At 43.5% G+C, this 25,171-nt stretch overlaps 1 protein-coding gene across 1 annotated transcript in view; it reads left to right on the top strand.

The window, feature by feature from the left end:
* Nucleotides 1-25,171, top strand: part of LOC137308357 (transient receptor potential cation channel subfamily A member 1-like) — a 90,687-nt gene that overhangs the window by 24,396 nt on the left and 41,120 nt on the right. The window contains exons 7-14 of the mRNA XM_067977140.1: nt 3,652-3,788; nt 3,901-3,949; nt 4,826-4,925; nt 7,759-7,859; nt 8,180-8,349; nt 12,316-12,480; nt 20,543-20,657; nt 22,016-22,182. Of these exons, the coding sequence (XP_067833241.1) occupies nt 3,652-3,788; nt 3,901-3,949; nt 4,826-4,925; nt 7,759-7,859; nt 8,180-8,349; nt 12,316-12,480; nt 20,543-20,657; nt 22,016-22,182 (1,004 nt within the window). The remainder of the gene's footprint in view (nt 1-3,651; nt 3,789-3,900; nt 3,950-4,825; nt 4,926-7,758; nt 7,860-8,179; nt 8,350-12,315; nt 12,481-20,542; nt 20,658-22,015; nt 22,183-25,171) is intronic.

The following is a 25,171-nucleotide window of genomic DNA, read 5'->3' as shown; positions in this document are numbered from 1 at the left end:
TTAGCGGGGCAATAACCCCTTTGAAATAACGTAGGTTTTATATTATTTAAGATTACTTACCTTTAAATTTAACGCCTCCAGGACGGCTTTCCCAGGTCTTGTGAATCTTGTTAGGTGAAAGGAGACGGGAAGGGCTGGATCCATGAGGTGAGTGCCTTTATTGCACTGCTTATGGACCAGGAGGAGCAGGAATGTTTCATCCAGGCTCAACAAGCCCACCAGCCGCGATCGGAACCCCGTGATCGGTTGATTTCCCCCCCCCCACAGGCGACCCCCCCCCCCCCGTTCTCTTGATGGTCGACGCCCCCCCCACACCCCACGATGACCAATCCCCCCTACCTCCCTCCAACTCTTCATTACCTCTGATTCCAATCCTCTGCTGACCTCCAATCCTCTGCCCTGCCAAACACCTCCCGGCCCGTGATCTTCTCCATGGACCCCACCCCCCAGATCTTCTCCAGGCATCAGACCCCCTCCACACCCCCACCCCTGATCTACTCCAGGGCCCTCCCTCCGGATGGCCCACAATCTCTCCCTCCCTCCTTTCTGAACTGCAGCCTTCCTGCCTGACAGACAGCCAGCCTGCCAATCTGGTTGCTGTCGCGCGGGAAACAAAATTAATTACCTTCAATTGAGTTGCGATCGCAGATTGCAATGCGCTCACTTTACTTTCTGGGTTTCCCACTTTTAAATCTACCCACCCATTCTCTAAATCATGCCCCTTATCCGTGGCCTTACAACGTGGCACATTTGTTCACCAAGCTGCTGTCCAGCAGAGTGGTGGGAATGATGTAGCACTGGCCTGGGAGAGGGATGAAGATAAAAATGGACATGGAAGTGGGAACTCCACTCAAAGAGCACCCTTGTCTCACCCGTTGCCCCCCCCCCCCCCACAACCAGTACCCACAATGCTGCCTCCTCTCCCGGTGGCCAAGTCTGCCCCTGCACAGGTGCAGGTGGGGCAGTCTTTGGTGGGGCCCTCAGGGGCTCCAAAACCCAGAGGGCATAGGCCAAAAGCATCTAAGCAGTCAGGACAGTAATGCAAGCGACCTGCCTCTGCCTCTGCTGAAGCCACAGGGTATGCACCTCGTAGAAGCGGTAGGAAGCATAACTTTAAGCAATTGTAATTCACCAAGGGTATGTACAAGGGTGATTGTTTAATATTGAAATTTATTGATTATCATCAGATCCACGAATTGGCCATTATTGTGTCCCAAGTGTAAAGTCGCCCTTTCACTTCCTTCATGATGAATGCCAATACATGATGGTACCCATATGCAGTGGGTGTATGCATGGTTGAAGGACTGATTTTTGGAAGGTGGGGGATTGGTGGTGGTTGTGCCAGGAGGCCTGAGTATCTCAATGTCTTTATTTTACCACTTTTATTGTGAGAACCTGTGAGAGATGAGGGCATCCCGGGCAGCAATTTGCACGGATGGTCTGGCGATGGGTGCCACATCTCCACCTTCCTACTTCTCCTCCTCCTCCTCCTCATCCTTTTCCCCTTCTTCAATGTTGTCGCCAACAGAGGATGACTGACGAGTTGTTCTTCTCCACCTCTAAACCTCTCTGCTGTGCTATGTTGTGCAGGACGCAGCACACCATGATTATTCTGGAGACCCTTGCTGGCAAGTACTGAAGGGTTCCCCCAGACCTATCCAGGCACCTGAAGCGCATCTTCAACATGCCTGTGGCTTGTTCAATGACACACCTGGTGGTCATGTGTCTCTGCTTGTATCACTCTTGCGCCTCGTTGGTGGGGTTCCTCACAGGTGTGATGAGCCATGTTTGCAGGAGGTAACCCTTGTCTCCAAGGAGCCAGCCTTTAAACCTGTCTCCTATTTGGAAGAGGTTCAAGAATGTTGGACTGGCGCAAAATGAAGCATCCTGACAGCTGCCAGGGAATCTGGTGCACACCTGCAGAAATCTCTTCTTGTGGTCGCACACCAGCTGTGCATTGATGCAGTGAAAGCCCTTTCAGTTTATGAACAGTCCTGGCTTGTGTGGTGGTCCTCAGATTGCCACGTGTGCGCAATTAATTACTTCCCGCACCCGTGGGAAACCAGCCACAGAGGCGAAATCCACTGACCACTCGTTCAGGCTGATGTCGTTGTGGGGGAAGTTCATATCGTCGGACGCCCTGGCAAACAACCCATCCATCACCTGCCTTATACACTTATGTGCAGACGATTGACACACCCTGGAGATGTCACCGGTGGCGGCCTTGAAGGACCCAGAGGCGGAGAAATTGAGGGCAGTGGTTACATTTATTGCGACTGGCAATGCGTGTCCACCAGGTCCAGGGAGCAACTCTTCCTCAAGGACGCTGCAGATGTCTGCGACCATCTGCCGACTCAATCTGAGCCTGCGTATGCACTGCTCCTCAGAGAGGTCCAGGAAGCTTAGCCTCTGCCTGTACACCCTTTCACGTGGGTAGTGCCTCCTGCCACCTCGGCCCCTCCATTGGTCCCCTCTCTTCTGTTCTCCAGATCTTTGTTGTGCATCTCTCACTTGTACACCTGCAGATCCCAATACAGCATGACGTGGCTGTCGCGGATGGTCATTTTCCTCCTCCTCAGATGTCCTCTGGAATAAATCCATTGCGTCTCCCATCTTGATCATGTCAGTTTGAGAGGCTCCAAAGTTTTGCTAAAGATGTCTCAACACAAGAACTCTCAGCCAAGCGTATGCCTGAGAAAACTGAGACCAGCTACAATACCTGAGCTTTTATTGAGATGTGTCAGTCACACGTTTAAAGGGCCAAATCACCTTCGGTATGACTCTTGCCTTCATTTCACTGGCGAGATTCAGAAGCCATGGGAAACCCGTGTAGAAGTAAAATTAATTTCTGTTTCAGAATCAATTAAAAAAAAAATACCTATCTGAAGTAGGTAAATTTCCCCTTTAATCTGCCCGCTGGCATTAATTGGGGACATGACTTCTGGGATTTGACTGCATGCACATCCAAACGCGTCCATGTTAAATCCAGAAGTGGGTTCATTGGAGCCGAGTTGTGCTGGCGCAAAATCTGCCATTTTGACCTCCAACCCACCCATTTTTGGGGGTTAAAATCCCCCCCCCCCCCCCCAGTAATCTGTAAGCAAATTTGGGGAGTCTTCAAAGCTCTCAAACTCTTCACTTCTGCCTGGATCAGGTGATGGGGGAGCTGCTGTGCCTCTTTTATTTGATCCTGAACATTTACCTGAGGAAGGAGGAAGTCTCCGAAAGCTTGTGAATTTAAAATAAAATTGCTGGACTATAACTTGGTGTTGTAAAATTGTTTACAATTCTTTTATTTGGGGCACAAAAGCAGGAAACTCGCATCTGCAGTGCCATTGACTGACAGAAGCTGGTACGAAAATGAGCCCTGCCTGGGTTCATCAGGCGGATCATGGGAAGGGTCAAAAAGATTAAGGAAACTCGGGGGATGCGATTTAAAGATGCTTTCACTCGAGTTTCCTCATTTGAAATTAATTCATGTCGATCCAGCACCATAAGTACACCAGAGATGGTGAGGAAATTCATCCCCTAAATGATCGTTCACTATTATTTCAAACAATAAGTTCAGGCATAAAGCTATTAAACTTTATAGTTTACTAGTATTGTAGTCACTATGACTGAATATGTTTGCTTTTTGTTTATAATTGACAGAAGGATAAGTCTACTGCCCTTCACTTTGCCTGCATGCAGGGAGCAGTTGAGGCAGTCAAGCTTATGCTGTCTAAGTACAAGGGAGAAAATGATATACTTCATATTCTGGATGACATTAAACAAACACCATTGCACAAGTAAGATATGATTAATGTAAAACTTAACTGATTTTAGTTTGTTGACTGAGTGTTTTCAGTGAAAGAATTTAAACTCTATTGATAATTTTTAATGTGTAATTTTTATATTCAGGGCTGCAACATATGACTGCTTAGAACTAGTGGAATACTTAATTGAACAGGTAATATCACACAACTCTTCTAAACAGTTACAAATGTTAAGTTTGACTAGCGCTATGCTGGATAGAGAATAAGATAAAAATGATCATAAGAACAAAAGAATTTTTAGGAAGTTCCCCCAGTGTTTGAGCGGGCTTATCCAATGAGTAGCTTAGCAATAAAGACTGGGAAGGACCCACGTTCGGTCTTTAGTCTATGCTGAGTTTGCTGACTTTAGACGCAGAGGTGGTAGGTGTATTACCTCTAGGTAGTGTAGGCCTCTATTCCCCTGGATTAGGGAGCAGGAAATGGTCAGAGTTTCACAATCCAACCCCTTAACTGGACATGAATGTGTACAGAAATTTTGTGACAACAGGATCAGGCTTGGCTGTGATGCTCACTGTGGTAAAATAGCCTGCTACAACTCATTGTTAAGGTTCAGATATGAATGACCTCTATCTCCTCACTCACTCCATACTTTCTCACTCTCTCTGCAGACTCTCAATGCACTTTCTTTAATTCTTCTCATTCTCTCTCTCTTTCATTCTTTACTTTTTCCTCCCATACTCTTTCTTTCTCCACACTATATTTTATCTCACACACTCTTTATCTCTCCCCACATTTACTTTCTCTTATGCCCTTCCCATGTGTCTCTATCTCTCTGTGCACAAAAACACTTTGCACTTATATAGCACCTTTGATGTAGTAAAATGTCCCAAGGCCTTCGGGCAGTTTGGTACAGTTGGGCAGCAGGAAATACTGGGTGGTTTAGAGCAGGGATGGCATATTTTAACATGCCAGAAAACTAGAACTTATATGAAAATTAATCAATTTGTAGGTAGGTAAATAATTCAATTTCATTTAAGTGTAAGTAATTTTCTATGATTTTTATATACCAGGGGGCAGACATGAACATGATTGACTGTGAATCCCGCACTCCTCTTCTGTGGGCTACCTCACGTGGAGCCTGGAACACTGTGAAAATTCTGGTGACAAGAGGTTAGCCACCTTCACTGTCCATGTGTAGATGCAAGAGAAGATGGTACATTGGTGCTTTAAGGTTGTGTTTTCATGTAGTGACTGAAGAGCCAGCTATTTCTCAACATCTACCTTGACCATAATACTTTACTTACTTTTAATTCTCAGGGTGTGGGTGTCATCGGCATTTATTGTCCATCCCTAGTTGCCCTTCAGAAGGTGATGGAGGGCTTTTTTCTTGAACCACTGCATTCCATGTGGTGAAGGTACAAATACAATGATGCTTAGCAGCAGTTTGATACAACTGAGTGACTTGATAGGTCACTTCAGAGGGCAGTTAAGGGTCAGCCATGTTAGTGTGGGACTGCAGTCACATATAGGCCAGACTGGATAAGGACAGCAGGTTTCCTTCCATAAAGGACTTTAGTGAAGATGTAGGGTTTTTACGACAATCTGACAGCTTCATGGTCACTTTTACTTTTTCCAGATTTTAAAAATTGAATCCAAAGTCTCAAACTGCCATGGTGGGATTTGAACTCACATTCTCCATGATTATTAGCCTAGGTCTCTGAATTGCTAGTCCAGTAACATAAACACTACACTATCATACTCAAGCTTAAGTAACAATAATTTACTTTTGTATTATTACAGTGGGTTGGAAAGAATAGGATGTGGCCGAGAATGTTATAGAGAATTATTTGCTCTTTCCAGCAGTTCCACAAATTTATCTGTTCAGTATCTAAGGAAAACAAAACGAAAGATTAGCTATGCTCAACTCCTATTTATATAAGGTATATTAAATGTAGGAAACAGTGGGATAGATTTTTTATTTTCTGCTACAGACGTTGTGCTAGTGCTGTAGATTTGTTATATTTGTATTAACCTCCCTTTGTTTATCAAAACTTTATACAAAGCTTTGGTATCTTTATAATAGTAAAAGCTTTGGGGGGTGGCGATCGTGACTCCTTTGGCGTCAGAGGAACACTCCTGCTCCTCTTGGCTCCACGGGATGGGTTTTTTTAACAATTTTTTAAAAACTTACCTGGAGTTGGCAGCCTCAGGGCCACTGAAGAACCCTGAGCGGGAGAGGCCTGACTCATACCCCGCTCATCACCGACTAATTTCTTGATGGGAATCTTTCTATATTTAAGGGGTCTAACGCATGTTTTGGGCGTCCTGAAAAACGGGCACAACGCATACCAATTTCTATCTTCCTGCCGCCGAACTTGTACTTTCTTCCAACACGGCTCCTCACTAGGAATCTGGGATCAGTGAATTTACCCTGTTGTTCCATGTGGAGCAGTGGCCCTGTAGTATCTCACCCAAATGGCCTTTCCTCATGCATGTGCCAGTGGACTTATCAATTGTTGGGCAATGATAACCAAGCCTAACTCTGCCTTTAACTGGTATCAACTCATGTACACTTACAGCACTTACACTTTTGACATTTATGCAGCAGTTTTAAGGTCTGTAGCCTTAGGTCATTATCTTTGGAGCAAAATATGTCTGGAAACAGAATTGACTTTTACAAATTCAATAGAATAAAAAAGCCGACCAGGAACAAAATAATGTTTGAATATATATTAGTATTTATTAACAAGTCACAATATGAGATAATTTCTATAACCACAGGGAGGCAGTAGCTGCCCACAAAACTTAGCTCCCATAACTTTACTAAGCCATTAACAATTGCAGTTCTTAAAATAAAGCCACAACATTAGTCCAAGCAAAGGATGTTCATTGTGTTTTTTTCTTGTTTCTATTTATAATATGGGTGAAACTAATTACAAAATAATAGTAAAAGGCAATTTAAAAGTTTTTACTTTCTTGCTATGCTCTGTTTAAAGTAACAATTAAGCTGCTGAATGACTAAACATTAAAAGTGTTGGATATATGTAAATGGCAGCATAATAAGGGCAAACTCTGCTGGCTCAGAAATTCTGTGTTTACATCAGAATTGCACCTGACTTAACTAAAGCCTGTAGAAAAGAGGGGTCAGTTACCTGCATGACTTGTCAAGCCAGGAAGTGGCTGAGTTCACAGCCGTTGAATCGCCACAAACTTTTTCTGAAATTTCAGCTTTGACTGGAGCGATTATAAAAATCTTTTTTCAGTTGTGTTGCTGAGAGAGGATTTTGTAAGCAGCCCTTCAGCAGTTTCAGGCAGGAAAATCTATTGAGGGCTGCCACCAAAAAGGTAAATATTTTTGTAAACTTACCTTTATGTTGAGCCAGGAGGAGCAGGAGTGCTCCTCATGACTCCTCAGCGGGCTGCTGGGGTCCTGTGCTCGTCCCCTCCTGTTCTCCTTCTCCATGTGCCGTGCCCCACCCCCCCGACCTACCTGAGGGCCAAATTGGTGCTCCAGAGTCTGGTGAGATGCCTCTGGATGCCAGATTGGCATCTGCAGCTCACTGGAAATGTGCTCATTAGGTTCGAGGCCCAATTTTGATCGTGATGTGGAGATGCCGGTGATGGACTGGGGTGGACAATTGTATGGAGTCGCACAACACCAGGTTATAGTCAAACAGCTTTATTTGAAATCACAAGCTTTCGGAGCTTTGCTCCTTCGTCAGCTGACAAAGGAGGAAAGCTCCAAAAGCTTGTGATTTCAAATAAAGCTGTTTGACTATAACCTGGTGTTGTGCGACTCCATACAATTTTGATCAAGCATCAAGTTTCTGGCGTGCACTCCCAGCATTCCAAAAACGTTTTCATACAGAACTTAATCAAAGGCTTTTTGGAGATCTAGGTATAGCTATCATAGGGCTTTCCACTATCACTTCTTCATAAGAGCCAAGGCATATCGACTTCCCATATCAAGCTGATAAAATATTTCATATTATGATTTTCTTAGGAGCGAATGTGAAAATAAAGAATTCTGTGCAATGTAACTTCCTTCATATAACTGTCCTGCAACCCAAAGGATTAATGAACCTCAGTGAAGAAATTCTTCAGGTAATTCCTTATTTATGTTTGTACATTTTGTGGCCTCTTATTATTTCTTCATGATTGACGACTAATACTGCTATACTTAGTGAAAAAAGTGGCTAGTAGCTGATTTATTCAGATTTTTCTAAATATTTTCCAGTTTAGGCAGATACTGAAGATTGCATCTGAGTATTCAAACCTAAAAGTGTGCTGTAATGCTACGGGTTTGTGGAGTAAAAGCTATATCAGTAATTTTGAAGCATCTTTTTTAAGGAAGTATTTTGTCTTCATCTATTTACCCCTTCTTATTAATTTATTCTTTAACATTTATATGTATACTTTTACAGTCTGAAAAAATACAGGAGTTGTTGAATGACAAAGATATTGATGGCTGTACTCCACTGCACTATGTGTGTAGACAGGGATTAACAGGTTCTGTGGATAAAATGTTGGCATTAAAAGCATCTCTTCATTTGAAAACAATGGACAAGAAATCATCACTGCATTTTGCAGCAGGGTAGGGAATCTCCCATCTTCAATTCATTCTTTTGATTGTCAAGATTTAGTTTGCTCAAATATCGGTCAGCATAAATCTAAAATCAATAGAAACAAATACTTGTCTAGGGTTGGGCACTGCGTGTGCATTTGACGGAAAATCAGTTTTTAGTATGCTACTAAAGTGATATATCATGCAAAATAATAAATTAATTGATGGATATAAAATAGGAGGGAACTACATTGCAATATTACATTGAACCAGTTTAAAGGATGCCATAAATGGGAATAGTAAAGTTCATGTGGTTTGTTTATCATTTAAGGAGACTGATTTGTTGTAATTTTTTTGTATTTTCTAAATGATATTTGAGCTAATCAGAAGCAAGATAGCATACATTGTAATATATACTTAACATGTGTAGTAGTTTGCAGCATGACAGGATACATACTAGAAGACTTTTAATTCTCTCCATCTATAGGAACATAGGAACAGAAGCAGGCCATTTAGCCCCTTGAGCCTGTTCCGCCATTTAATGAGATCATGGCTGATCTGTGACCTAACTCCATATACCTCCATAGCCCCATATCCCTTAATACCTTTGGTTAACAAAAATGTATCAATCTCAGATTTAAAATTAAACAATTGAGCTAGCACCAACTGCTGTTTGCGGAAGAGAGTTCCAAACTTCTACCACCCTTTGCGTGTAGAAGTGTTTCCTAACTTCATTCCTGAAAGTCCTGGCTCTAATTTTTAGACTGTGCCCCCTACTCCTAGACTCCCCAACCAGCGGAAATAGTTTTTCTCTATCTACCCTATCAGGTTCCCCTTAATATTTTGAAAACTTTGATCAAATCACCCCTTAATCTTCTAAATTCCAGGGAATACAATCCTAGTTTGTGTAATCTCTCCTCGTAATTTAACCCTTGGAGTCCAGGTATCATTCTAGTAAATCTATGCTGCACTCCCTCCAAGGCCAATATATCCTTCCTAAGGTGCGGTGCCCAGAACTGAACACAGTACTCCAGGTGTGGTCTAACCAGGACTTTGTATAGCATAATTTCTACCCCCTTATATTCTAGTCCTCTAGATATAAAGGCCAACATTCCATTAATCTTTTTGATTATTTTCTGTATCTGTCCATGACATTTTAATGATCTATGTACATGGACCCCTAAGTCTCTTTGGACCTCAACTGTTTCGAGCTTTTGACCATTTAGAAAGTACTCTGATCTATCCTTTTTAAGTCCAAAGTGGATGACCTCACACTTGCCTACATTGAAATCCATTTGCCACAGTTTTGCCCATTCACTTAATCTATTAATATCTCTCTATAATTTCATGCGTCTAGCTACACTGCTTACAATGCTGCCTATCTTTGTGTCATCAGCAAACTTGGATATATGGCTCTCTATCCCGTCATCTAAGTCGTTATTAAATACAGTGAATAGTTGAGGCCCCAACACAGATCTCTGTGGGACACCACTAGTCACATCCTGCCAATTTGAGTACCTACCCATTATCCCTACTCTCTGTCTCCTGCCGCTCAGCCAATTTCCTAACCAGGTCAATAATTTGCCCTCCATTCCATGAGCTTCAACTTTAGCTAACAGCCCCTTATGAGGGACTTTATCGAATGCCTTCTGGAAGTCCATATAAACAACATCCATAGACATTCCCCTGTCCACTACTTTAGTCACCCCTTCAAAAAATTCAATCAGGTTTGTCAGGCATAACCTACCTTTTTACAAATCCATGCTGGCTCTCTCTGATCAGCTGAGAATTTTCACGGTGTTCTGTCATTATATCCTCAATTATAGACTCTAGTAATTAGCCAGCAACTGATGTTCGGCTAACCGGTTTATAATTCCCTGGTTTTCCTCTCCCCTTTCTTTAATAGCAGTGTGATCTATCGCTCAGTGGCAGTGCTTGTGCCTCTGAGTCAGAAGGTCGTGGGTTCAAGATCCACTCCAGAGACGAAGGAAGGAGGGATGCAGAAGAGATCGGAGTCAGAGGGTTCAGGGTGGGGGATTGTAGAACTGGAAAAGGTGACCTACACAGGGAGGGGCGAGGCCATAAAGGGATTTTAACACAAGGATGAGAATTTTAAATTTAAGATGTTTGGGGACTGGAAGCCAATAAGTGAACAAGGACAGGGATGATGGGTGAGCGGGACTTAGTGCAGGAAAGAATACGAACAGCAGAGTTTTGGATTAACTGAAGTTTAGAGGGTGGATGACTGGAGGCTGGTCAGGAGATCATTGCAATAGTTGAGTTTGGAGGTAGCAAAGGCATGGATGAGGGTTTCAGCAGCAGATGTTAGGGGCAGCGTCAGGCGATGTTAGGCAGATGGAAGTAGGTGGACTTTGTAATGGAGAGGACACGTGGTTAGTAGCTCTGCTTTTGGGTCAAATGAGACAAGGTTGCAAACAAGCTTATTCAGTCCAATACAGTGGGCGGGGAGGGAGATAGAATTGGTGAAAGAAAGCGGAGTTTGTGGCGATGGCCAAAGAAGCTGGTTTCAGGCTTCTCAATGTCTAGCTTGAGGAAATTGTGACTCCACTACCTCATCCAGTCTGACAGAGAGGTAGTGGAGGGATCGAGAGAGGCAGTGGAGTGGCAGAGCTGGGTGTTGTCAGCATATAGGTGGAAGCTGGCCCAATGTTTGTGGATGATTTTGCCAAGGGACAGCATGTCGGTAGGAAGAGGAGGGAGCCAAGGTTAGTTCCTTGCAGGACTGAGAAGGTAACGGTGCGGAGACGAGAAGAAATTCTATTGCTGGAGTTGACTTTGATGTGATAGGTGAGAGTGGAACCAAAGGCGGGCAGTCCTACTGAGCTGCACAATGGGAAAGAGGCGTTGGAGGAGATAATTCGTGTCAAAGGCTGAGGAGGACAAAGGGATAATGCAGTATGGTCGCAGTCTCAGTGAATGTCATTTGTCAATTCAGGGGCAAAAACCTGATTGCAGAGAATCAAACAGGAAATTGCGGGAAAGATGGGCATAGATTTTCTAGGCACCAACATGTTAAAGGACTATGGAGAAAGAAAGGAGATTGGAGATGAGGCAATAGTTTATAAGGACAGAGGGGTTGAGGAGGAGGGTGACCGTAGCTGAGGAGAGGGAACCATTTACAATGTCAGCTAGAATGGATGCCAGGAAGGGAGGTTAGGTGGTCAGCAGTTTAGTGGGAATGGGGTCAACAGAGCAGGATATGGGTCTTACAGATGAGATGAGCTCAGAGAGGTCATGAGAGGAGATGGGGGAGAAACTCGAGTGAGATGCGGATTCAGACAGGGACAAGAGGATGCCGGGGTGGGTAGTTTGGCTTGGTGGGTAAGGAGAATGGTGGGGGAGGGGAGGGTAGCAGAGACAGCTGCAAGGATGGCCTCAATCTTAGTGACCAAGAAGTCCATGAGCTCTTTGCACTTGTTGTTGGAGATGAATGTGGAGAAAGGTTTAAGGAGTGGTAGTGGAGAAAGCAAGCCGGGCGACCTGGTGTTCCCAGGTTCCACCAGAATTCACGCCTTTATCTGGCCACCTGCACCTGATGTGCCCTGCAGGAGCAATATTGGGGCCAAGAAATTTTGGTCTCCTGGTCTTTAGCAGTAGTGGGAAGGAGGATTGACATTTTTGTTCAGCCGGCCTCCATACCATCGAGTGACTTGACACAGGGGTGAACCTGACTCTGTAAGTGTGACCCAATTGGAGGTCCAGGCTTGGAAATACACAGCAGGTCAGTCAATAACTGAATGAGGGACAGGTTAACATTTCTGTTGAAACTCTTCAACAGCTCTGATGAAGGGCCTTCCCAGAAAAATTAATCGGCCTTCCTCTCTTAGATACCGACTGACCTGCTGTATATTTCCAGCATGTTTATTTTGATTCCTATGACATAATTTATTCAGACAAATATTTACAGTTCCATATGTATTTTGGACAAAATGTACAAAAATAGAAGCAATGACGCCCATTTATCTTTAACCACAGTTACGGCCGGCTCAACACTTGTCGACTGCTGCTGCAGAACATAAATGAGACAAAACTGCTGAATGAAGGAGATGAGAAAGGAATGACTCCACTGCTCCTGGCGGCACAGAACGGGCACACCAAAGTGGTTCAACTGCTCCTCAGAAAAGGAGCTCTCTTTGTACGGTAAATGAGCACTGAGTGATTTTGCATGAGCAATTTCTACCTTTCTCATTGTTCACTATAAATTGGTTATGTTTTTTATTATGTAGCTTGAGACAAGCAGCAAATTTCTGGCTTTAGAAATGAGCACGGAAGTGCCTCTCATTAATTTTTTTTGCTAAACTCGGTAAGAGGTGTCATTGCTGGGGAATAGAGCACTTTCCCATTGTTTGCACTCAGCGTCAGGTAGTTTCCCTTATTCTGTCCAAACAATGTACTTTAATCCTCACTTCAAAGGAACATTCCCTATTGTACCAATGTAGCATTTTTCTTTTCCTATTGCCAGCTATCTTTTTATGGCCTTCCTAAGTGAGATTGCCAATGTAGTGACAAGGTATAACCAATTCTGAGCAGCTTTCTGTTGTGGATCCATACTCACTAGGTACTGGGCTGAACTGCCCCAAAATTCCTGCAGCAAAACTTTTTGATGAACTGCATACAATAAATTTCTTTTTTTACATATTTGGTAATTTTACGAGTCTGCCCTGCTGGGGGGGGAGCCTCACTCACTGACTCGTATATTACCCTATTGTATCTTGGAATCATAGAATTTTAAGGCACAAAAGGAGGCCTTTCAGCCCATCGCCCCTGTACCTGCTTTCTGAAAGAGCTATCCATTTAGTCCCATTCCTCTGCCCTTTCCTCTTCCCCTTTTAATTTTCTTTTTTCCCTTTTAAAATCCATTATGGATTCTGCTCCAATCATTGCTCTGGTAGGGAATTCCATGACCTAACAACCCTGAGTGTAAAAATAGAATTGCCATGCCTCTTTGTTTTCATGATAATCTTAAACTTACTTGGCCATTCCAAGTATATGCTGAGCCCAGACCTAAACCGGGATTTCCTGCTGGGCCTTGTAATAGGTGGAACCTTGTGCCACTCATTGTAAGGTGACAGATGTGGAGGGGGTGGTACTGGAGACAGGGACTCCCTACACTGGGAATTCCTGCTTTCCTGACCCATGTGGGTCCCAGCATATATCTGGAGGCCATTATGCCCAGTGAGTTGAGGCATACCAGCCTTGAGAAGGATCCATGTGGGCCCCACTGGAGAGTTCCAGACCAGGGGAGCAGCCTCAACCCCTAGATAGAGGAGAATTTTAAAAAATGATTTTTCTATTGTCCCCCTGGTTAAGGAGGCTAAATGAGGCACAGAACAGGCTTTTCTGGGTGGCATGTCTCCCAGATTGCGGCCTAGTGGAACCTGTGATGTGCCTGTTGTGGCACAGGCACCTGCCAGCCCAGTGCCCCCGCACTAACCCTACCTGCCGGAGGGCACTGGCAGGTAGGATCCCAGTGTTACTGCTAGCATCTCAGCCTCTGGAATTTCAGGCCTATAATACATAAATATATATATATATTTTTGAAAGGCACTTGATAAGGTGTCTCACAAGAGGCTTGTTAACAAATAATGTGAGCGGAAATGTAGCAGCTTGGATAGAGCTATGGATTCAAATATATAATTCTCTGCAAGTGTAAACAGATAAAGTCTTTAAAAGATCAACAAAATTTTAAAACAGGGGCATTGACTACAAGAATAAAGAAGTAATGATAAACTTGTATGAAACATTAGTTAAGTCACAATTAGAATACCATGTACAATGTTTTGGGTGCCGCATTATAGAAAGGACATTAAATCCACAGCGAGTGTACAGTGTAGATTTACCAGGATGATGCCTTGGATGAGAAACTGTAGTCATGAGGAGCCACTTCAGATATTGGGACTTTTTCCACTGCAGCAGAGAAGGCTAAGAGGAGAATTAATAGAGGTTTGAAAAATGACTATCTCCAACAAGAGAGAGTCTAACCCACACCCCCTTGACATTCAACAGAATTACCATCGCCGAATCCCCCACCATCAACATCCTGGGGATCACCATTGACCAGAAACTTAACTGGACCAGCCACATAAATACTGTGGCTACAAGAGCAGGTCAGAGGCTGGGTATTCTGCGGCGAGTGACTCACCTCCTGACTCCCCAAAGCCTTTTCACCATCTACAAGGCACAATTCAGGAGTGTGATGGAATACTCTCCACTTGCCTGGATGAGTGCAGCTCCAACAACACTCAAGAAGCTTGACACCATCCAGGACAAAGCAACCCGCTTGATTGCTATCCCATCCGCCACCCTAAACATTCACTCCCTCCACCACCGGCGCACAGTGGCTGCAGTGTGACCATCTACAAGATGCATTGCAGCAACTCGCCAAGGCTTCTTCGACAGCACCCCCCAAACCCGCAACCTCTACCACCTAGAAGGACAAGAGCAGCAGGCACATGGGAACAACACCACCTGCAAGTTCCCCTCCAAGTCACACACCATCCCGACTTGGAAATATATCGCCGTTCCTTCATCGTCGCTGGGTCAAAATCCTGGAACTCCCTTCCTATCGGCACAGTGGGAGAACCTTCACCACGTGGACTGCAGTGGTTCCAGAAGGCGGCTCACCACCACCTTCTTAAGGGCAATTAGGGATGGGCAATAAATACTGGCCTTGCCAGTGACACCCCATTCCATGAACGAATAAAAAAAAATTCCCTAGATTCTAGAACGGTCTCCGTGGATGGAAATGTAGCAATGTCACCCCGCTATTCAAGAAAGGAGGGAGAGAGAAAACAGGGAACTATAGGCTAGTTAGCCTCACATCAGTAGTAGGGAACATGCTCGAATCTATTATTGACGTAGAAACAGGGCACTTAGAAAATCATAATATGATTAGGCAGAGTCAACATGGTTTTATGAAGGTGAAATCATGTTTGACAAATCTATTGGAGTTTTTTGAGGGTGTAACTAGCATGATAGATGAAGGGGAAACCAGTGGATGTAGTATATTTGGATTTTCAAAAGGGATTCGATAAGGTGCCACACAAAAGGTTGTTGCACAAGATTACAGCTCATGGGTTTGGGGGTAATTTATTAGCATGGACTGAAGATTGGTTAATGAACAGATAACAGAGTAGGAATAAATGGGTTATTTTCGGGTTTGCAGGTTGTAAATAGTGGGGTGCCTCAAGGATCAGTGCTTGGGCCTCAGCTGTTTACAATCTATATCAATGACTTAGATGTGGGTACTGACTGTCATGTATCCAAGCTTGCTGACGATACAAAGCTAGGTGGGAAAGTAAGCTGTGAGGAGGACACAAAGTGGCTGCAAAGGGATATAGACAGGTTAAGTGAGTGGGCGAGAAGGTGACAGATGGAGTATAATGTGGGGAAATGTGAAATTATCCATTTTGGTAGGAAGAATAGAAAAGCAGAATCTTTTTTTAAAAGGTGAGAGACTAAGAAGGGTTGGTAATTAAATGTAAGGAATCTTACAACACCAGGTTATAGTTCAACAGTTGGACTATAACCTGGTGTTGTAAGATTCCTCACATTTGTCCATCCCAGTCCATCACCGGCATCTCCACATCTTGGTAATTAAAGGCATTTTAATATCCTTGTACACGAATCACAGAAAGTTAACATGCAGGTAGAGCAAGCATTTTGGAAGGCAAATGGTATGTTAGCCTTTATTGCAATGGGGTTGGAGTATAAGAGTAAGGAGGTCTTGCTGCAATTATATAGGGCTCTGGTGAGATCACACCTGGAGTACCATGTACAGTTTTGGTCTCCTTACTAAGGAAGGATATACTTGCCTTAGAGGGAGGGCAACAAAGGTTCACTAGATTGATTCATGGGATGAGAGGGTTGACCTATGAGGAGAGATTGAGTAGAATGGGGCTATATTCTCTGGAGTTTAGAAGAATGAGAGGTGATCTCATTGAAACATATAAAATTCTTAGAGCTTGACAGGGTGGTTGCTGAGAGGCTGTTTCCCCCACCTGGAGAGTCTGGAATTAGGGGTCATAGTCTCAAGATAAGGGTTCAGCCATTTAGGACAGAGATGAGGAAACATTTCTTCACTCAGAGGGTTGTGAATCTTTGCATTTCTCTACCTCAAAGGGCTGTTGATGCTCAGTCGTTAAGTATTTTCAAGACTGAGATTGATAGATTTTTGGACATTAATGGAATCAAGGGGAATGGGGATAGGGCAGGAAAGTGGAGTTGAGGGAGAAGATCAGCCATGATCTTATTGAATGGCGGAGTAGGCTCGAGAGGCCGTCTGGCGTACTCCTACTGCTATTTCTTATGCTCTTATATGTATATTGGATACAAAATTGGCTTGACGACAGAAGACAGAGGGTGGTTGTCGAGGGTTGTTTTTCAAACTGGATGCCTGTGTCCAGCGGTGTGCCTCAGGGATCGGTGCTGGGTCCGCTGTTATTTGTTATTTATATTAATGATTTGGATGAGAATTTAGGAGGCATGGTTAGTAAGTTTGCAGATGACACCAAGATTGGTGGCATTGTGGACAGTGAAGAAGGTTATCTAGGATTGCAACGGGATCTTGATAAATTGGGCCAGTGGGCCGATGAATGGCAGATGGAGTTTAATTTAGATAAATGTGAGGTGATGCATTTTGGTAGATCGAATCGGGCCAGGACCTACTCCGTTAATGGTAGGGCGTTGGGGAGAGTTATAGAACAAAGAGATCTAGGAGTACAGATTCATAGCTCCTTGAAAGTGGAGTCACAGGTGGATAGGGTGGTGAAGAAGGCATTCAGCATGCTTGGTTTCATTGGTCAGAACATTGAATGCAGGAGTTGGGATGTCTTGTTGAAGTTGTACAGGGCATTGGTGAGGCCACACTTGGAGTACTGTGTACAGTTCTGGTCACCCTATTATAGAAAGGATATTATTAAACTAGAAAGAGTGCAGAAAAGATTTACTAGGATGCTACCGGGACTTGATGGTTTGACTTACAGGGAGAGGTTAGACAGACTGGGACTTTATTCCCTGGAGAGTAGGAGGTTAAGGGGTGATCTTATAGAAGTCTATAAAATAATGAGGGGCATAGATAAGGTCGATAGTCAAAATCTTTTCCCAAAGGTAGGGGAGTCTATAACGAGGGGGCACAGATTTAAGGTGAGAGGGGAGAGATACAAAAGGATCCAGAGGGGCAATTTTTTCACTCAAAGGGTGGTGAGTGTCTGGAACGAGCTGCCAGAGGCAGTAGTAGAGGCGGGTACAATTTTGTCTTTTAAAAAGCATTTGGACAGTTACATGGGGAAGATGGGTATCGAGGGATATGGGCCAAGTGCAGGCAATTGGGACTAGCTTAGTGGTATAAACTGGGCGACATAGACATGTTGGGCTGAAGGGCCTGTTTCCATGTTGTAACTTCTATGATTCTATGATTCTATGAGTTACTGGACTGTACACACTGGAGCTGATCATGAGGTCCCTGTGCAGGGTCACTTGAGGCAGAGCTTTCCTGGTGCTTTGTATGTCTGCCTAATAAGTCTAGGTTAGCTCACTTCAACATTATGTCAGGAGCTCTCCTGATGGTGGCGGGAGCCTAATTTTGGGTACCAGTAGCCTATAGTTGGCTGCCCATTGAGTGCTGGAGGTTTTCTGAGGAAGAGACAGGTGGGAGGAGCATAAGTGCCAGAGGATTGGAGGACTACTAATGTTGTACCATTGTTTAAAAAGGGAGTGAAGGATAGACCGAGTAATTACAGGCCAGTCAGCCTAACCTCAGTGGTGGGCAAATTATTGGAATCAATTCTGAGGGACAGGATAAACCTGTCACTGAGAAAGGCACGGAGTAATCAAGGACAATCAGCACGGATTTGTTAAGGGGAGGTCATGTCTGACTAACTTGATTGAATTTTTCGAGGAGGCGACAAGGAGGACCGAAGAGGGTAGCGTAATTGATGTAGTCTACGTGGATTTTAGCAAGGCTTTTGGCAAGGTCCCACATGGCAGATTGGTCAAAAAAGTAAAGGTCCATGGGATCCAAGGGAATGTGGCAAATTGGATCCAAAATTGGCTCAGTAGCAGGAAGCGAAGGGTAATGGTCGATGGGTGTTTTTGCGACTGGAAGGCTGTTTCCAGTGAGGTGCTGCAGGGCTCGGTACTAGGTCCTTTGCTTTTTGTGGTATACATTAACGATTTGGACTTAAATATAGAGGGCATGATTAAGAAATTTGCAGTTGACACAAAGATAGGCTGTGTGGTTGAAAGTGAGAAGTAAAGCTGTAGACTGCAGGAAGATATCAAATGGACTGGTCAGATGGGCAGAAATGTGGCAAATGGAGTTCAATCTGGAGAAGTGTGAGGTAATGCATTTGGGGACAGCAAACAAGGCAAGGGAATACACAATAAATGGGAGAATACTGAGGTGTAGAGGAAGTGAGGGACCTTGGAGTGCATGTCCACAGATCCCTGAAGGTAGCGGGGCAGGTAGATAAGGTGGTTAAGAAGGCAGAGGGTGCTGGGGGTCTGGAACTCACTGCCTGCGAGGGTGGTAAAGACAGAAACCTTTCCTTCATTAGCCGAGGCGTAGAATATAAAAGCAGGGATGTTATGCTGGAACTGTATAAAACACTAGTTAGGCCACAGCTTGAGTACTGTGCACAGTTCTAGTCACCACATTACAGGAAGGATGTAATTGCACTAGAGAGGGTGCAGAGGAGATTTATGAGGATATCGTCAGGACTGGAGAATTTTAGCTATGATGACAGATTGGATAGGCTCGTGTTGTTTTGTTTGGAACAGAGGAGGCTGAGGGGTGATTTGATGTGTACAAAATTATGAGGGGCCTAGATAGAGTGCATAGGAAAGACCTATTTCCCTTAGCGGAGGGGTCAATAACTAGGGGGCATAGATTTAAAGTGATTGGTAGAAGGATTAGAATGGAGATAAGGAAAAAAATTTTCACCCAGAGGGTGCTGGGGGTCTGGAACTCACTGCCTGCGAGGGTGGTAAAGACAGAAACCCTCAACTCATTTTAAAAAATACCTGGATGTGCACCTGAAGAGCCATGACCTGCAGGGCTACGGATCAAATGTGGAAAAGTGGGATTAGGCTGGGTGGCTCGTTTCACAGCTGACTCGGTCACGATGGGCCGAATGGCCTCCTTCTGTGCTGTAAATTTTCTATGATTCTATAAGGGGAGGGAGAAAGGGATTTTTTTTCCCTTCAGTGTCCATTACCAATGGCAGCTGTGTGACTAGAGTGCTGCCCAAGTGCCCCAGTCACATTATGAGGAGGACCCCTAATTAGAAAATTTTTCACAGCCCTAATGGGCTTGTGTGGAGATTCCCAGAGTCCTTGGCGCTGACCAGTTCCATGGGCTGTGCTGAGCCCATATGTTGCAGGCCTCAGGCATCCCTGCCCTATTATACAGGGAGCAGAAATCTGGTGCAGTGGAGTATGTCAGGTGCCTGCGATCACATTATCAGCCCCACTGGTTGACCATTCAGTCTGATCTAGTACTGACTAGCTTTTGTGTGTGTGTCACTATTCAGTTTTGCATACCCATGCTGTAAACTGTGTAATATAATAAAGGAACTTATGTTTATGAATAGCACAAGCTCATGATAATGAGCAGGATCAATATGTCCATCGCCACAGACATGAACTGCAGCCGTATAAACATACACATCTTATCGATAGAGCAATTGTCTAGGATAATATATAGGAATACAGTACTCAGCAACACTGTTAACTGTTGACTTCTGATATGCAGTAAGTTGCAGATCTCTTTCTCATTATTTAGCAAATTTAAACCGCATAGCTTCAGATATGTAATTTCTAAAAAAACTGTCAGGAAAACTGAAAGGGTATGGAGGAGATTTACAAGGATATTGCCAGGGCTGGAGAATTTTAGCTATGAGGAAAGATTGGGTAGGCTGAGGTTGTTTTCTTTGGAACAAAGGAGGCTGAGGGGAGATTTATTTGAGGTATATAAAATAATGACGGGACTAGATAGAGTGGATAGGGAGAAGCTATTTCCGTTAGTAGAGGGGCGGACACGATGGGCCGAATGGCCTCCTTATGTGCCTTAACTTTCTATGATTCTATGAAATGTAACTTACAGTAATGCCATTGTTTTCCTACAAAATATGTTAGTTGGTTATAAATTCAATCCATGAATTTTCTGTAACTAGTTTTTCATTTTTCATTTTATTCTTTGAAGGGATTACAAGTGTTGGACAAGTTTACATTATGCTGCTTTTGGAGGGTATACTCAGACGATGGAAGTATTATTACAAACTAATATAACATTGCTCGACCGAGTGGATGATGAAGGGGTAAGTGAATACATTTCATTTCAACAGGCAGGACCATATGTTACTTGAACAGTGCCTATGATCTGTAAAACCAATAGTTCTTCCCTTACTGAATTCATTATTTACACACCCAAGTTGCTATTGACCTGAATCTTCTGTTCAAGTTAGATTTTTCCTTTGGCACACTTAGATGCCATTCCTCCCCCCGATCCCCGTCCCCTGTGTTGCACCAATTGTGCTGCGACCATGCAGAACAATAGCAGACAGTGGTACCATTTGAGATATCCCCCACTCTTTATTTTCCTTTCACGTTGCTGTAAATAACCTCAGAGGAGATAAAACAAATAATAAGAGACATGAGCCTAGAAATTACTGTTGGAGATATTAACAAACACTTAATGGCTTTATCTGACATTGCCCAGTCTGCTATGTTAATGGCAACACCAACCCAAATAAAATAAATAAAGTTAGTTTGGCAAACAAAGGAATGTCATCTAAATGCATTAAACAGTCACCCATTAATATTGTGAACAGTATGTTCAGCCGATAACTGATTAAGTAGGAGTAAAATAAAATCAGCAAGTGGTCCAAATAAACAGCTTTTATATTTTTAATTAGATCAATGCTACTGAGTCATTGTGGTTGTGACAGAACTCCAACTCCAGCTCTGTTTCTGGGTTCTTAACTCATCCAGTTATAATTTACACTGACATCAAGTGTAAAAAAGATCAATTGATTTTTGCTTGTTTGTGTTTAGGTACAACCATGGGGTATTTAACTAATTTGTTGGTTTAACTTTAAAATGGTTATAAATTATATTCAAAGGCTCCACATGTTGAAATACTAGAGGCGATTTTAACCCACCCCTCTCGGTGGGATCAGGAAGGCGGACTGTTAAAATCTCTGAAGAGTACTTATCCCTCCGTTCCCATTGCGTTCCCACCGACCATCATTTTAACCGTGCAGTTTATTCCTTGTGACTCTGCCAGTGTGGTTACTGATGCACAGGTCTGCTAAAAAATATACAAGTATTCTGTATACTGCTGTGACAAACTGTAAGAAATAAGTATGTAATATCACAGCGTAAATAATATAACATTGAACATTTTTTTGCCAGTGCTGTCACAAATGGAATTAACTTCATTTTATTAGCAATAAATCTGCAGGTTCCAATTATCCCTGGTTGAACATCAATAGCTATTATTGAGACAAAAGGCAGAAAGCAACACCAGGTTTTTGAATGATATTTCATCAAGTAAAAGCCTTAAGCATTTTATAAACACAAAGTTGTTATTCCTTCAAGTTATACAGTGTAGATTTATGTTTTTCTCATGGTTATCAAACTGTTTCTCAAGTTTCTTTTGTAATTTGTTCCAAAGAACACTGCCCTCCACCTGGCTGCAAGAGAAGGACACGGCAGTGCAGTATGTCTACTACTAGCTCAGGGAGCTGCTATAACATTGAATAAGAATGAAGCTTCCTTTTTCCATGAAGCAATTCGCAATAAAAGAAAAGATGCCACTTTAGCTATTATTCAAAGTGAAAGGTATGAATGTGATATTGCAGCTAATACTGTACTTATGTGGGTTCTGATATTTTTCCTGGAAGACATTTTACTACTAAAACATTTATAGGTTTAAAATCACAATATATGTCGACCCTACACAAAAGGGACTGATTTAGAATTGTCAATAAACTCATTATATGAAAATGTCTTAAATGTTAAAATATGAGATATGAGCCAGGATTCTTCTTCACAAGCCAGGCAAATTTTGGGCTGCATAACAGCAGGGAATGACAGAAAATTTGGGTGATGAGGCTTACTGCCTATAGAGGCAATGTCTCACACAAAGATTTGTCACATGAAATTTCTGTTGGATAGTTGAAGTGCAAATATAGGCTCACCACCACCTTCTCAAGGACAACTAGGGATGGGCAATAAATGCTGGCCTTGCTAGTGACACCACACCCCAAGAATAAATTTTTAAAAACATTCTGCTAGTTCTGTCACGTTCAGCCGCAGCATAATGTATGCCTGCATGAAGCAAACGTACAGGGCTGCATCATTGCAGAAGTGGGGTTCGCATTTCTGGTTTCCAAATATCATGTCCAGGAGATTTGTTTTAATGGCATTTTTGGCAGGAATAGCCTACATCCTATCGAGGGGCAAAGTGGTATTCCTTTCTGCCACACAGCATATGTCCTGGGAGCATTGTAAATGGTGCAGATGTTACCCCCTTTGTTATTGACCCTGTCCCTGGGATTTGGGATGGGATCAGTGCTAGGCACACTGGTAGGTGGAAGTCCCAACCTGCCACGCTTCTGACGGCGCAATGGCCCAACCAGAGTTTCCAGGCTTGCTTGAATCTGGCTAGTGGGAAGTTTATCAGTGCTCTGTACTGGTAAGTTGCCTGGTTTTAGCTGGTTAAACTCCAGAAATACCCCTGTGCACATTTGATCCCTAAGCCTTGGCTATTGCCAACCTGTGCCTAAGCACTGTGGACTTAGATAACTGGGATATGTCCACACAGAAATAGAGTGCACAGTTGATATCAGGAAATGGTATGAGGGGGGTGGAAACCTGTGCGTGGAGGGCAGGAGGTGGGGGGGGGTGCGCATCTCAGTGTAAGTATCTGGATGAGCATGCCTGGGACATCAGCCACTCACCCTGCCAAAATGAGCTGGTTCAAAGGGAGGTCCCTTAATTTGCCTATCATTGTCAGGTAGAAGCACATCTAGGGCACCTGCCCATCTGCCAAACAGGCCGCAAATTGTGGCACAACATTGGACAGGTGGGGAGGTGTTGAGATCTTCGGCCCCAGGAACTCTACTTGTAATTTTTTTTGGATAAGCATTTTTCCACAAATGTCAGATGATGCTCACCAAAAAAAAACATAACAAATCTTGGCAAAAATGTATTTGAGTTGGCCAGATTTGCAGGCACATCTGCAACTATAGAGCACCTAAACAGCAGGGAGCAAGATGTGCCAATTTTTTCAATATAAGCTCTGTTGCCTAATATGAATAGGCTAACAAGCACATGAACAGCTTTTCCAGAGAGTTTAGCTGCAGCACCTGGCTGGGGATCACAAAACCCAGCACAAAAGCAGTTCTTAAAGGTCTGCAGGTTGCCATAAAAGGGAAAGCTGTGGTGGTGGCTGACAAGTTGCTTGATTGTTCATAGTAGCACAGTAGCAGACCTATACACTGCTCCTTTTGACTGCAGCCAATAAGAATTATCCTGTTTGGGGAGGAAGGCCACCATCCTGTAAAAGAACAGGTGCCAGCTGCATGGAAGGAGTTCACCGACTGAGTCAATGCAGTTACCCTACTCCTTCGTACCTGGTTGCAAATGAGGAACAAGATTATTGGCATCAGGAGGATGTCAAAAGTAATGGCACGCCTCAACTTTGCTCACTTTTCTTGTGGGGTCCATCAACCTTGGCACAAACATAAGTTGGGAACTCAATCCTCTATGGAAGATCCCATTTCAAACATTGTGCACAACCTTTTCCATACAGTCTTTTATTATACATAATCTTGAAGGTGGCAGCCAAGGAACAGCAAACAGATGCTGGTATCCAGGTCCAGGTGCTCTCTGATGTTAGGGGGTTTCTCAGTGGGATCAACAGCCATAAAAGCACAGTTTAGCTCTATTCTCCTAAGAACCATCCACTGAATATTTCTTCTTCTTTACATAATACAGGCACTGAAATGTTACATAATGAAGGTATCATAGTTGCTTCCTGGGTAATAGCATGCACGAGGCTGTTGCCATGGTCAGAGAGCACCTCTTAATTGAATGCAAATGTTTTCTCTTCATGAAGTTCTTGGGGTTGATATGAGAAACCTGATGGCCATATGGTTTAACTTCCTCACTTTTGACCTCTTCCTCTGCCATGGCCTCTGGATTCTGCTCTTCTCCCTCTGTGGTGAGGCCTCTTTGAAGAGAAAATTTGTGTAGCATGTACCAGATGACAATCATTCCAAGTAGGGGTTGTGAAGTAAGGACCCTTCGATTGGTCAGAACAACTGAAGCACTACTTCAGGACCCCAGTTGTATGTTCATTGATGATTCTTGTAGTGGAGGTGCTGTATTGATATTTGATTTGCCTGCAGCTCTTTGTTCAGCAAATGACAGGTCGGTGACAGCCTCCTGACTTAGTTTGAGCTTCATCATCAAGTAACTCTGGCTGTAGTGGGTACTGACAGGACCTGACTATGCACCTTCTGTGCTACCTTACTTCACAAATTGCCTTTTGCTGTTTCTCCTGGTCCATTCCAGCCAAAAGCAACACAAGTGGTGTACTGAGTGAAGTGTCAAAATATTTGGTCATCTGTCTTGTCGGCCTGCCTGCTGTGAGTTAAAGCAATCTGTAGAAACTGGTTATAAATCAGTATTCTCAATGCACCACATGTGCAAAATGAGAACATTGCAATATTATATAAGATGGATTTAAATACCAACTCTACCAGCATTAACAAACCCAACAATATTGCTACATGGATTCAGCAAATAATACCAAGTCGTCACT

The sequence above is a fragment of the Heptranchias perlo genome, chromosome 3, assembly GCF_035084215.1.
Source record: "Heptranchias perlo isolate sHepPer1 chromosome 3, sHepPer1.hap1, whole genome shotgun sequence".
NCBI lineage: Eukaryota > Metazoa > Chordata > Chondrichthyes > Hexanchiformes > Hexanchidae > Heptranchias > Heptranchias perlo.
Note: the sequence above shows the minus strand (reverse complement) of the source record. Positions and strands in the feature narration are given on the sequence as shown.